Source organism: Mugil cephalus, chromosome 7 (assembly GCF_022458985.1).
Source record: "Mugil cephalus isolate CIBA_MC_2020 chromosome 7, CIBA_Mcephalus_1.1, whole genome shotgun sequence".
Lineage (NCBI taxonomy): Eukaryota > Metazoa > Chordata > Actinopteri > Mugiliformes > Mugilidae > Mugil > Mugil cephalus.
This window is the reverse complement of record NC_061776.1, coordinates 23,595,599-23,609,735: the sequence shown is the minus strand read 5'-3', so window position 1 is coordinate 23,609,735 and position 14,137 is coordinate 23,595,599. Positions and strand designations below refer to the sequence as shown.

At 40.3% G+C, this 14,137-nt stretch overlaps 1 protein-coding gene across 1 annotated transcript; it reads left to right on the top strand.

Moving 5' to 3' along the window:
- The first annotated feature begins 1,849 nt into the window (after window positions 1-1,849).
- LOC125010125 (nucleolar protein 9) lies at window positions 1,850-10,235 on the top strand. The gene is made up of 12 exons (XM_047588497.1): window positions 1,850-1,945; window positions 2,606-2,892; window positions 4,242-4,478; window positions 4,582-4,782; window positions 6,055-6,162; window positions 8,432-8,573; window positions 8,667-8,859; window positions 8,958-9,098; window positions 9,251-9,367; window positions 9,505-9,717; window positions 9,816-9,921; window positions 10,008-10,235. Exons 2-12 carry the CDS (start codon window positions 2,667-2,669, stop codon window positions 10,160-10,162), a joined length of 1,839 nt encoding a protein of 612 aa, XP_047444453.1. The 5' UTR covers window positions 1,850-1,945; window positions 2,606-2,666; the 3' UTR covers window positions 10,163-10,235.
- Window positions 10,236-14,137: the final 3,902 nt, after the last annotated feature.

Genomic DNA, 14,137 nt, shown 5'->3' with positions numbered 1-14,137 from the left:
AGATGGAGCCAATCCTTTTCTCTCATTCATGTTAAAGTATATTTCCCTACATACTTCATTTACTGTAATAAAACCAGATTAGCTAACATACTATTTGTTATCAAATGTAATGTCAGTCTTTTTTCCTCTGATTCCTCAAGAAAATAATCATAATTTGAATTATTATTTCAAATAATTTAGGGGAAAAAAATAAAATAAAAAATTATTTAGGGGAAAATTTCACAATCACTCATTAGTGGCAGCGCACTTAACGCTCAAGAGTTTAGCTGTTGACCTGAGCCATGACTCATAGCCGGGTGCAGCCTCTGACATCAAGAGCATTTGTATTTTACAAAAGTGTGTTGAAATTTGTCTGATTACGTGTGTGACTCTTAGTTTAATCCATTACATCGTTCATTCAGTTTGTTGGACGGGGTTTGATTCATGCACTGCTGCAGTTGCTCGGGAGATGAGCACAAACACACAAAGCCAACAGGAACTCTGCTGCTCGATAAGTGATTTATCTGTTTCACAGACTCTGTGCTCTTATCTCCCTGTTCTTGCTGATCTAAAACAAAAAACAAAATCACTGAAGCATGTAAATATTCTCAACTATGTATTAAAGGCAGGGCTGTGTGCTTTCTGATGAAAATGCTTTTTTTTCTCAAAACCATAACTGAATAATTTACTAAAGAGCGCACTAAAATAGATTTTCTTATACATTTTGTCAGGCGTTTCTTAACATAGTTGGTTGTACTGAGAAGGAAAATTCTCAGAATATAAAAGACATCATACATTAAGAAAGATTACCCATTAAAAAGATAGATAGATAGATAGATAGATAGATAGATAGATAGATAGATAGATAGATAGATAGATAGATAGATAGATAGATAGATAGATAGATAGATAGATAGATAGATAGATAGATAGATAGATAGATAGATAGATAGATAGATAGAATTAAACTAATCTAAATAATGAGTAATTGTGGTGCTCTTATGAATCACTTTTCCACCTCACTATGAACTTGGTATGCGTATTATGTGAGATTCAGTAATAGGGTATCCGCCCTTCTTCTGCTTGAATATTTACCTGTGGAAGTAAGTACATGTTTCCGCTCAGATTACACAATGACGACATCTCTTACCTAATTCATAGTTACGTTCTACACCCAAAACATTCACTGTAGAAAGGATTTTTCACTCGAAGCATATGCCACAAGTATCATAGTTTTGGATCAAGTCCCACTGGAGAACTTAAAATTTTGAGAATTGTACAACATGTACGACCAATTAGTCTATTTACTTGTCCAAAGGCAAAAAGAAGAAGTAGATGAAAGAATATAATCAAAAGAGGTCTTTAAACTGAGCATTACTACACCCACACCTTATCACACATATTCTAGTGTGTGAGTAAGGGTGGTACATGGTGTTAAAAAAAAGGTTGCATGTCTTCATTTATTTATTTATTTTTTTAAAGAGTCACACGCCCAATCCAGACCTTTTCTTTGTCACTGATAGCACCCACTGTACTAGTAAAATGACCATACTGCCCTCTGCTGTAAAAACCTTAGTAGCTTTCAATAGCAGTAAAAAGTGGCCTAAATTTAAAATTGAACCAGATTTTTTTTAAAGGGTAAAACTGAACAGTGAATGTTGCAAATGTGATCTGCATTGACCTGAAATGTCAATTTGAATACGTTTTAATGAATTCATTATGCCTAACGTACTGTTTATTGACTATAGAATCCATTATGTTTATTTATTTTATTTTTTTTTATATTTGTTTTTAATCCCATATCACTTTCAGGACATTGTTATTCAAACGGCCAATAAAACGGTAGCGAGCATTTGTTGCTTTCTGGGGATTACGGTGGAAAAAAAGAAAAAGAAAACCAGGAAACGAAATGTTTCCAAATACTACGTCATCACTGCGCGTCACTTCAGGTCCGTGGATCTCACATGTGAGTATAGCTTCAGTTGTCTGCCACATACTCTGCTTTTGGTGAAACATGATTTGTATTTTGAATAAACCAAACGTCTCAATTCACGGCTCCTTTACCGTTTGTCAACCCGTGTGTATTTGTTTGGACAGATACAGAGATACTTTGTCTTACAGCGCATGGACTTCTCGTTTGTCTTATGGCCGAACTCCATGAACTGAATATGCCAGTTTTATTTGCCCTCACTTATGTAGACCATATTGACCTCGTAAAACATGATAAAGAACAATATTCGAATCATCAATGTCCAGCGTATCGGCGTACATTGATGTTACCTAACAAATTTACACCCCTTATTTACATTTGCGATCTAACAACCTCACGCTAACTTTTAGGCACTGAAGTGCAGATACTGAGATATTTTTCGTGGCTGTACTAATAGTCTTCAAGGTTATTAGTACCGCCACGAAAAAAAGCCGCTGGCTAAGCCAGTGCATATTTTCAACCAAATGCGTGCTGTGTGATGAAATGATTCATATCCTAATGTTTCTTAATATGTACATATGAACACATTCTGCACTCACTGCTTCTGCATGTCTGGATAGATGCTGCATTTTGGTCCCTTGTACTTAAACTTGTGTAATGGCATTTAGTTTAATCCACACCAGTTTCCCCTTTCAGCCAGAAGATCGAGGTGAACAAGACATCCTACTCGTGACTTGAATGAGTTAAGGTTTAAAATATGCTGGCCAAAGCAGAGGACAAAAAGCCACAGAAAGGAGGAGGAAAGAAAAGGAGACACACTGGTGAAGATGGAGGAGGTGGAGAGAGGAAGAGGAGGGGAGGCGCGGATGGAGAGAAAACCCAGGGAGATGGTGGCAAGAAACGACTTGACGCCCTGAGTGTGGGCTATTTCCGCAGAGTCGGAGAAAGACTCACCGAAGGCTTTGAAGATAATGAAGAGAGAGGTGAGAATGATTATTTTTCTGGAGATCTGAGGAATGTACAGCAGGACCCATCACATATTGTACTACATTAACATAATAAGACAAAATATGTGATTGGGCAGCATGATATGGAGAAAAGAAAGTCCAGGACTTAGGAATATTGAAAATCCTCTGCCAGTTTGTCTGGAGCTGTCACGCAGAGAGGAAACGCTGTTACTGAATATTTAGGTAAATGTTGAATTATTTTTCATTTTCTTATTCCAGCTTAAGAACTAATATCGAATTCTGTTTGTCTCTGAGCATGCAGTGCATTACACTTGAGATAAAACCTAAAAACATCAATGTGCAAAATATATCTGTAATTTACCATTCAAAAAAAAGGATATCATTTAAAACATTTACACAAAATCTGGATGCCTTTGTGAGAAGAAACTTGAGACGGAGAATTTCAAAGTCATGAACAACTTCAGTGATCTCTGTGTAAAATGACAGTAAATCTTGATGGCAATAATGTGGGCCAGGAATTGAAAAAAAAGATGGGGCCGATCTACCTACAGATGGTGAGACGTACAACGTTTACTAGCCCAGTTTTTCACAACACTAGGCTATTCGCTCCAGAAGAAACAAGTTTGATTATTTACAGAAGAAGCAATCAAATAATTCCTGGTGCGTTCAAAGAATTTTCTGGACCGTATTGTGTTTATTCCCAGTACTCAGTGTTTTTTTGACTAAATAAACTTCCGTACGTATCACCCTAAGCTCTCAGAGAGGGCATAGCTCTTGCTGTTGCTGTCAGTGTAAATGTGTTCAACAGAGTTTGTAAGCATGACACACAGTTTCACCTATAGCCTTCAAAATTCTTATGTTAGTCAAGCAGCTGTCATTTCCTGTTATTATATCCTGTCATATATAAAAAAGGAAAAAGGAGAAGGAGAGTGTGGAAATGACATATTTTAAAGTGACTGTAATTACACTTACTGTAGATTGACTTGTCATCAGTTTCCAGTCTCATTTTTTTCTGAACTCAAGCAGCATATTAAGGTGATCAGTTCATCATTTGGCCACAGGATGTGACATTCAAACTGGAGCAGGTTTTAGTCTGTGCTTTCTGTGAAACTGACAAAGTCCTAGTCCAAATATTGCCTTGAGAAAATAGTTTAAATGAGCTGCCATGATGCCAGTTGGATGTGACAGCTCCCTGCGCTGACCTTGAGATACTTGTCTGCATGTTGCAGGTTTGTTGCATCACTTTATCTGAAATATAACAGACAGGATATTCTGCCTCGGCGCGTGTCAAGCACTGCTAAAGTTCTTTTTTTAAGTCCAGTCACTGTAACCTTGGCCGTTACTCTCTCAACCTTTTTCTGTAGAGATGTTTGTGGAGAATGTTCTCACGGAAGTCAAAGGCAAGGCCGCGCTGGTGGCCATGGACCAGACGGGAAGCCTCACTCTTCAACGGCTGCTTACACTGTCCAGCCTCGACCAGGTGGGGGAGGTGCTGGCTGAGCTGGGTGGCGAATCGGGCTCTGAGTTTAAGACGGTTTCTTGCGACCGGTGTGGGGGCCATGTGGTGGAGAGTGCCGTCAGACAGATGTCCAGGTGGATGGGTAAGCTCTGTGGAAAATCAGTCGTATACTATCACTTTTCAGGTAGTTAATTGGAAAAATCTCTCATCACCAGCTGTGTTTTTTTTTTTGCTGTCCTTTTCAGAGTCATCTGCTAACACAGAAGAAGAAGAGGAGGAGGAGGAGCGCTGTGGCGTGCTGGAGGCCCAAGTGTTGTCTTTGAGTCAGGTTGTGAGAGACAACAGCGCAGAGTTCATCAGACACGTTCACGGATCACACGTGGTCCGCACTCTTCTGCACGTGCTGGGAGGCTGCATCGGACCAGCTCGCACCGAGGCTCGACCAGGTAAACAAACACACACAGATAATCAACGTACATCATTAAAGTATGTGTGAAGTTAGCCACTAGATACTACTTTTTAAATGTTCCCGCTGCATATTGAGACCAGACCCATAGCAGAGGGAAATATTCCTTTATCTGCATTTCTTAATCTGAGCAACTCTACGGACAATTGAGGTTAGCAACTTATATGAGGTGAGCACTTGAAAACACAGATGGTGCTTTTATAAAGTGATTCTGTTGTGCATGACAGTTTTAATTTTTTTATTTTGCTGAAGAAACGTACGGGCTTGTCCTAATGTTTGTAGACACACAACACGATATATGCCTCGTCATTTTCTTTTCTCTGTTTTGGAAGTTGTGGAAACCACTGGCCTAGAAGAAAGCTATCACTGGTTCTGATAGGCATGGTTTATGCTGAACGGAACTCAACTCTGTAGCCTCAGTTCCTAATAGTACAACAGTGACGGGACATTTAAAAAATTCCCCTCCCACTTATTTTCTGTGACATTTGGTACAGAGTCACTCCACTGAGAAATTATTGTGCTGCTGCAAAGATCTGCAGGCCAAACAAATTGCTTTTGTGATGAAGGGGAGAAGAGTAACCTCGCTGTAGTTGTAAGCGTCATCTGAGCATCATGGACTTGAATTTCTCAACAACAAAACGTCCCTGATTGCGTGTAGCACTGTCTAGTTGCACCAGCTTATGTACTGGAAATAAAAGAGAGAGACATTAGGAATCAGGAGCTCAACGTATTGAGAATATCTTCACCCTGAAATAAGTTTTCCCAAATGACCGTTTTGGACAAGAGGTCAGAACACATAGAGTAAGCTATGTTTAAAACATTATACCTAAAAATAATAATAATAAACCAAAAACTCATTTGTGGACACGCGTTACTTATTCAAGTTATGTTTATTAACATGAACTGACACTGAGTTTAAAGATTTAAAGACTGTGGAAATGATTAGACATGTTTTTAATGCAAATTGTGGTTTTAACGCATCCTAACTGCTACGATGAGTGACACTGTCACCTGCTGTCAGGTACCAGACAGAGGGAGAGCCGTCTGAGTGGGTGATCAATGTAGAAATTAAATTATTTCTTCCTTCTGGTTTGGGTTTTCACCTTGGCTAATTTTTCCTCAAAGAAATCCAGGAAGAAAATAAAGCTTTTGATCTTCTGGCTTCAGTGGCAGCACTTTGAGGTTGTGTCAAAGAGGCCACAGATATTTTGCCTTTAAACCTTTTCTCTTTGATATTTTTGTTTCTAACCAGGTGCAAAAGAACGCAATGCTGCCCCTCAGCTGACAGACTTTGAGATCCCAACGTCATTTTGGTACGAGCTGAAAAGCCTCACAGAGACCTTGATGGAAGACGTGAAGCGTGAGTCATCTTTCATCACTCCTTCATCCCTGCCTTAGCAATTTTTATGTTACCTGAATGTCGCGTTTTTATGGTCTGCGTTCCCACAAAGAGATACACCCACTTATGCAAGAGGGTCACAGGAAAGGTGTGTAAATAGGCAGAATTAATGTTTTTTCTGTCCTAAATGGGTTGCTGCTGCTACATACACACGTTGTGTGGCTTTTTAAATGGAGAAATAAACACGTCTGGGTATCGTATTTCCACAGTATTTTACCTCTATATGGAACATCTTTCATGTGGCTTTTCTTTCATCCAGCTCCACTCCGAGTGTACTTTTTAAATCCATTCAACATTCAGGCCTGATGGTGCTCAGAGTCAGAGCTTCAAATGCGAACTAGATAAAAGTAAATGTATTCATAAATAGCAAATAGTCTATCTGAACAATGTCTCAAAACATCAGTGTCATTATACTATATTTCATCAACATTATACGATTATTTAATAATTTATTTGTTTCTACATTAGTCTTCCACATTTATTAAACAGCTCATGTATGATTTTGTATATTTCCAAATAACTTTTTTTCGTGAAATGAAACATGGAAGACGAGACGGTATTTCAGCTTGTTTTAGTATCACTTTATTTCAGGATCTTATGTAATTTTCTTTCTGTGTATTTTAGTTTTAATTTCTGCCAGACACTGACAGCATAGCCTCCATCTTTTTTTCTGGACAGTGCTGACATTTTCCTTGGAATCTGAAAAGCATTTAGTACTAGTCTAATAATTCCCAAGGCCCTTAGTGGCAGTGTGTGATTGAATAGAACGCTGTTAAGCTGATTTGATAATTTATATGCTAATGTTGAAGTGGCATCATCTAGCACTGCAAGAGCTAATTAAAAAAAAAAAAAAAGATTTTAAAAAATGGTTAGTAATTCTTATAGACAGTCTCAGTCTGAGCTAAATTATCTATCAGATTGCCAATGCTACAATATGGAGTATGGATTCCAGAATATGGTTTGCTTATTTTTCCATTTTTATAGTGTAGACGGATGTTAAAACCATGACACAGACGGGGTTATGTAGTGATTAAGAAAGTCAACCACATAAACCAAATATGATTTATATTGTACGCTCCTCAGTGTAGTCATCATCATGTCATCAAGTCGGTGAAAAGTTAACTGGTGGAAAGAGGAAGAACAGCTGTAGTTCATGTTATGGCATGATTCAGCAAGGCACTTCTTGACATCTGGAAAATATCAAGAACTGCAAGTTCAGTCGCACAAACGATCAAACACCAGGATGAAACTGGCTCTCAAGAGGACCAGTCTAAGAAATGAAACTTTACACTCCTAACATAACCGACTGATTGGATCACTCTTCAGCCAAACTTGATCTTATTTATTCCAGGTCTGTCATAAACCAAAACATCTTCTTTCTCTTCGCATCAAAACTGCCAAAAAAGAAAAAAATCTTAATACTTAATAAATTTAACACAGTCACGGTCCACATGTGATCTCTGAGAATATTAAAAGGCGTCCCTTGATTTCGGATATGCCCAGACATCAGTAACAATATCAACTGTTCAAAGAAAGGATATATGTAAAGGATATACGGCTACTGAGTGTGACCAAGGGGAAGAACTGCTTTGGGCCAGAGGCACAAGGAAAGGACGTAAGGGCATTGGAAGTCAGGCGTGAGAGTCTTTGTCAGACTCGGAGAAGGTCAATGTGCATGTGCAGCTTTCCACCGTGAAGATGGATAGGTGATTTATTCAGAACATCAAGGCACCAATAATCCAGCATGATTGCAACAACATTATACTGACATACAATCTCATGTGGCTTGAGCTCCGCGTGACAGGTTTGATTAAGCTAAAATACATCTCCAGGCTCTGTAATGGCTGTTTGACCAAGAACTCAGAAGGAAGTAGAAGCGGCCACCACCTCAGCTTATGTGGGAGCTTCTCTTGGGCTGTTGGAAGAACTGGTTGTGAGAGTGTGTTCAAACTGGCATCAAAGCAAAATGAGCTAAAATTTAAAACACAATTTATAACTGTTGGCTTTTCTAAATTAACAATATTAAATCTTGAGGCAACCTTGGCCTGCTGTCCAGGGACCCCAGGGTACCCCCAACTTTGAGATATTCCAGGAGTTATCTGTGTTTGATGATAGTCCTGAAAGAAACCATCACCTGAATGAGTAAGAGCCTGACTGGAAACGGGGCTTTTAAGCCACTGCTACAGGGCACCCATAGGTTGGTCTGAAGAGGTCTCTCTTATGTTTCCAGTCGGCGTGACAGATGCTGTCGCCAGCGCAGTGTTCCAGACCATGTTGACTGTGTGTCACAGAAAGCGACCCAAACTCTGCAAACAGCTCCTCAAAAGCATCATGGAGTACCTGACGAGTCGCAGCGCTGCTCCTGGAGTTAGGTTAGAGACAAAACATCAATGCACTTAAGCACTTTGATGTGATGAATGCTGGTTCCTGGGAACATTTAAATGCTGGGTTTGTTTTCCCTGCAGTCCTCTTCTGGTCTTTCTGAAGGACCAGGCCTCCAGTCACCTCATCGAGATGGTCATACAGCTGGCCCACAAGCCACTTCTCCGCGACCTCTACAAGAATCACCTCAAGGGTCAGCTGGTTGACCTAGCCCTCCATCCCATCGCCAACTTCCCTGTACAAAGACTAACGGCAGCCGCTGCCAAACACAAACTGGTAGGTCAAACGTTCGGCGTTGAGCACACGAGAACAGCAATTTTGTAATTTCTGTGGATTTCTTCAATGGTTTCCTTTCTGTTTTCCTCTGGAAACAGTTCTTGAAGTTGTTTGATGAGCTGATCCAGGGTCTGGAGGCCATCTTGGCCGCAGGTCACATGGGTGTGATCGTCCAGCTGGCAGAAAGCTGTGCAGAAAGTGAAGAGAAACAGGGCGAGATGATGCAGTGCCTCCTCCACGTAAGCTTTGAAGAATATTTTATTAATGGAATACAAAGGTTCATGTGGATCTTAAGACAGTCCAACACTAGTATTAATTTTTCCCTACTGTTTTATAAGTGAAATTGACGGCTACTTAATGTTTGATCTGATACTGATGTGTTGGTCTTCAGGCTTTCCACTGTGCTGAGCCTGGCTCCCGACACGTCAGCTGCCTCCCTCTCTTCATGTCCCTGCTCACCTATGACGTGTATTACCACTCTGACTCAGAGGGCAACATACAGACGGAGGTAAACAACCAGAGAAGTCTAATCACATTATTTGTAGATGGACTTTAATTGTTGCCGTTGACATTATAAACGTAACAGCAGAGGAAAAAGCGCTTGTCCCTGAAGTCCCAGTGAGGTACATCTGGTCTTGTTTCTAGGTCCCCCTGTCCTCCATCTGTTACCACGGCTCCCGCCTGGTCCAGGCGCTGTCGAAGTTTAAGGATCGCTCACTCCTCCTCAGCAGCCTGCGCACTCTGAGTCCAGCTGACCTCCTCACACTGGCGTGTGACCCCGCAGGCAGCCATGTCCTGCAGGCCCTCATCACCACCTCCAGTGACAAGGGCAGGGGCAAGATCCTTAAGAGGCTGGAGGTACACGCGCAGTTGTGTTAACATGCAAACCTTATCGTTTTGATTACATAAAAATTACTACAACAAGCACATGAAACATTAATAATGTTTTTTCCCAGGGTCAGTACGTCAAAATGGCCTGCTCCAGGTTGGGCAGTCGTGTGCTTGAAGCCGTGTGGAACAGTGCTTCAGTCAGTCAGAGGCAAAGCATCGCACAGGAACTAGGTAATACTGATACACGTTTATGACACATTTCCTCTCAATCACTTCCCTATTAATGACTCCCATTTATGTGTCTCCTCCCTTTCCAGTTCCAAACGAAAGCCAGCTGAGGTCAGATCAGTTTGCACGTCACGTGTGGGCCAAATTTGCCCTCTCCCACTTTGCACACAGAAGAGCCCACTGGCAGGAAATACAGACCGGCGAGTCCAAGAAGCGGAAGCTTTTCAATGACATTCTTGCATGAAAAGTATATATTTTAGCTATTATTACATTTTTTTCAATGTAATTGAATAAAATAAAATAGTTTTTTTATTGTAGTGATTTTAAGCTCTTTATTTTAAATGCTGTTTAGTCAGACATAGAAGATATTTTTCCTGTTGGATGTATGAAGCAGTTTGACCTGTAGGGGGCACTGGAGGAACATTTTCCCATTGCCTAGCTCTGCAATTGAGTGAAGTAACACCATGTCAAGATAAGAGTCACTGAAACCCAGCACAGCTGCTTCTATAGCCTTTTTTTTTTTTTTTTTTTTTTTTTTTTTTTAACTGTGCTTTGTGCTTTGATTTTGCTGGGGGAAAACTGTTTTGGTCAAATACATTCATTGGGAAGGAGCCTTCTGGTAGTCACGCTTCCTTATAATTCCTTAAGAGGCACAAACAAATTTAGGCTGTTGGAAAATTGATCTGAGGCACAGCAGTGAGCTGCTTTTGTCACAGAACACATTTATTGATTGGGAATTGATTTGAAGAAGGAAGGCATTTATTTGGTAGGTGCTTGTATTTGGAGAGGGCAGAATGTGAAGCGACAAAGCAAGACAGCATGTCTCGACGGTGTATTACCCTCAAGGTAATAAATGATGCTCACTTTGTGCAAATTGCATGACATCATAGGTTTCTCTATTTCGTATTTTCACTCTCGAATGAGTACCCATCACCAAAAATGACTGAAACAACATGTTGTTTGCATCTGAGCCACATTTACTGAATGGCTGCACCCACATTTGGAGGAAAAACATTTTATTCACATTGCCAGGTTTTTTCAACTATTGAGGTACATCGTATTTGGGGGTGGAAGTTTTGTTAACCCACCACTTAAGTATGATGCTTTAATACTTAAGTAAAAACACTTAAACTTTCATTAGTTGTGCCTAAAGATTTGAAAAACCTAGTCTCTGGAGAAGAATCTTGTTTTGAGCCAGTGGACCTTCTTGCAGCATATAAAAATGATTTGTCCTCTTTGCAAATATGCTATTTCACGGTCTACAGGTCAGGCAGCTTTGAAATGGGCACATGTTCATATTAAGATCAAATGACTCGGGATCCAGTGTAGGATGGATGTGTGTCATTATATGCTGGCAAAGTTTTGTTGGTTTGTATAAGTTCAGGCACACGTACATTTGGATCAGACGGTAAAAATAGGCTGGCAGCACTTCATGTAACATCTGCCAGATTTAGTCTTTAGTTACTTTAGAGTATCACCTTCATGCATACATACGACGTTGGATGAGTACACAATAATGCTCTTCCGTAGTGACACCCCACAAAATAATAGATGTTAGCCAGATACAAGTATTGATCTCGATTAAGCTCTCTGTCGCTTGGTATCACAAAGTAAGTGAAAGAACTCACATTTTCTTACTTTAAAAAAGGGTCCTTTTAAATGTGTGATTGGTCCATTTCTGGTTTTACACTCATCCACTCTTAATTCTATTTGATGCGTTGCACAGTATCCAACATCAATGCTAATCCCCTTATTGAATCTTGTTTTAATCTTGATATACTTGGCAGTGCACATGCCTTTGGTGACCTGCTATTAATCCACATTACTTAAAGAGTGCGTGGAGTATTGCGTGAGGGATTCAGCCCATAAGCATTTCAATTTGTGCCTTCTTCGCCAACTCGTTATTACAATCACCAGGCCTCACGATTCGCTGCAGGTTTCCTGCTTTGACCAAGCCAGTTTTTAATTACAAGTGTCTCGAGCCGAGCGTGATATTCAGATGGTGGTGTGGCTCTTCATCGCTCCTTTTTGTTGTCTGGGTTATTACAGCTCTGTGCGTGTACTGTGTAATCGGCTCTGTTGAGACAAAGCAGGGGAACAATGACCTTCGGGCCATGATGAGATGTTGTTCCTTGAAAACAAATCACACGCATTCCCGGGGGATTCAGGATTCAGGAGACACTTCCTTTCAGTGCTGCCCCAGTGTATGGCCGTCTCTGCAGCCTCCACATGCCCCGGTCTATCCCCATATTTCCTCTTGCTTACGTGTCTACACCCACACCTCAAGAAAATATGCATCTCATTAGTTGCGCACAGTGCTTACTGAAAATAGTCTTCCTTTGGTGAAAAGTGAGGAGCAAGTTCGACAGGCTTTCACTGGCACACAGTGGGTGTTTTTTTTTGTCTTCTAAGCTCCTTCTGTCTTGCCTGCTCTCAAGAAGTATTCTTTTGCCCGAAAATCACAGTATATGCCCACAGAATGAGTCAGCGACAGAAAGACAGAGAGAGGGAGGATATCTGTCACGATTTCAGAGACTGATACGGTGTCACAGAAACAAACTCTATCATATTGTCCTCAGTTCCGTCCTCTTTTTTTCCCGTGGGCTTCTGTGTGGCTGTCAGAGGTATGCTATGATCTGACAGCTATTTGACCTATTAGGGTGCGATAAAATCCTTTGTGTTTTCTCTTCTGAGCGGCAAACTGTATAAACACCAGTTTAAAAAGTCACCCCTTCTGTGTCGCCTGTCGCCATCCGCCTCACGTTCAGCTACTGGGGGGGGAAGTAAGATCAACCAGAAAAAAAACTCCGCTTTCAGAAATCAACATAAATATAGGACATTTGAGATGCCAAAGGACTCCAGGACTCATCGTCTCCTTGACAACAGTCTCCAAGCAACCATTACTCCTCAAAGCATTTCTCCAACCCCGTCTCTCCCTCTGAATCTCTCGCTCTCTCCTCAACCCCTCTGTCTCGTTGCCAGTTTGCCTCCTTCTCGAGAGTCTTCCCTTGTAGCCACTCCGAACCAGTGTCAGAACCTAAAAGCACAGCTATCTGAGGTGATCTCATGTGACTGGTCGTTGGTTACAGTGTTTTTTGCTTTTTAGCCCAAGGCACTTCTCTACATCTGCTAAAACTTGGGTGGAGCAGAAAGATGGGAGTTGTTTTTATGGTTATATTATTTTCATCTGTGGCATTATGTTTTATAGAAAAACACCAAAAATGAAGTGAAACACTTTTACGACATATAACCAATATTTTTGGTGTGCTAAAACATCATTAGTTGAGTTAATGCATGATAAGATATTATGTACCAAATAGACTACATGGAGAATTATGTAACTGGATGTTAGTTTAGATCTAAACTAAGTGTTGTTTTATGGGCTGAATATCCATAAATAATCCATGTAGCTGGCTTCATTTCTGGGACTATTCCAGGTAACCAGCCCCTGCACAACTATTTTTAGATGTATTTTTTTCATTCAAGGGAGAAGGTAATACCCTAAAGATCACAACAGCGTTTTTGTTTTTTGATCAAACTGCATGGAAAGTTTTATCAAACAGGTATGAGGTAAAGTGTTGCCTCCCTCTTCTTGTCATGTCCCCCTTTTAAGCCCTGCCATCCTCACTCCCCAGGGCATAACTCTGTTCCAGTAGGGAAATCGTGAGATAACAAGGTTGACTTTAGTTTTTGCACACAATGGCAGTCTACTTTTTTTCACATTTCTTCAAAATACTTTTATGTGCCAAGCTTTGTGGCTAAATCGTTGTTACCAGCATCAGAGTACACATGGTTCTTCCAGCAGACCTTTCGACTTGTCATGCAAGAAAAAGCAGAACTAAAAATATTAACGCCTCAGTCCCAGCAATTACTGCAACACTATGGTGATTAATCCCATTTTTAGATTGTTTGACAAATCAAAATGTATGATGTGAAAAGGTTCTATTCAGTTTGATTTCCCTCTCACCATGTACTGCCTACTGAAATGACTCTGTGAAATTCTATGTGATTTCTTTGTTAGTGCCATTGTGTATTACATACTCATAGCATGAGTGCATAATTAGTACAATTCATTATGGATAAGCAGTCAAAAATGATTAACAACAAAATCAAATAATGCACTAAATGGCCATGTTCAGTTTCTAAAATTAATGGATAAATGGTTGAAATTGTTCAAATAATTGGTTTAAAGTAAATTATATATATTGAACAGGAAATG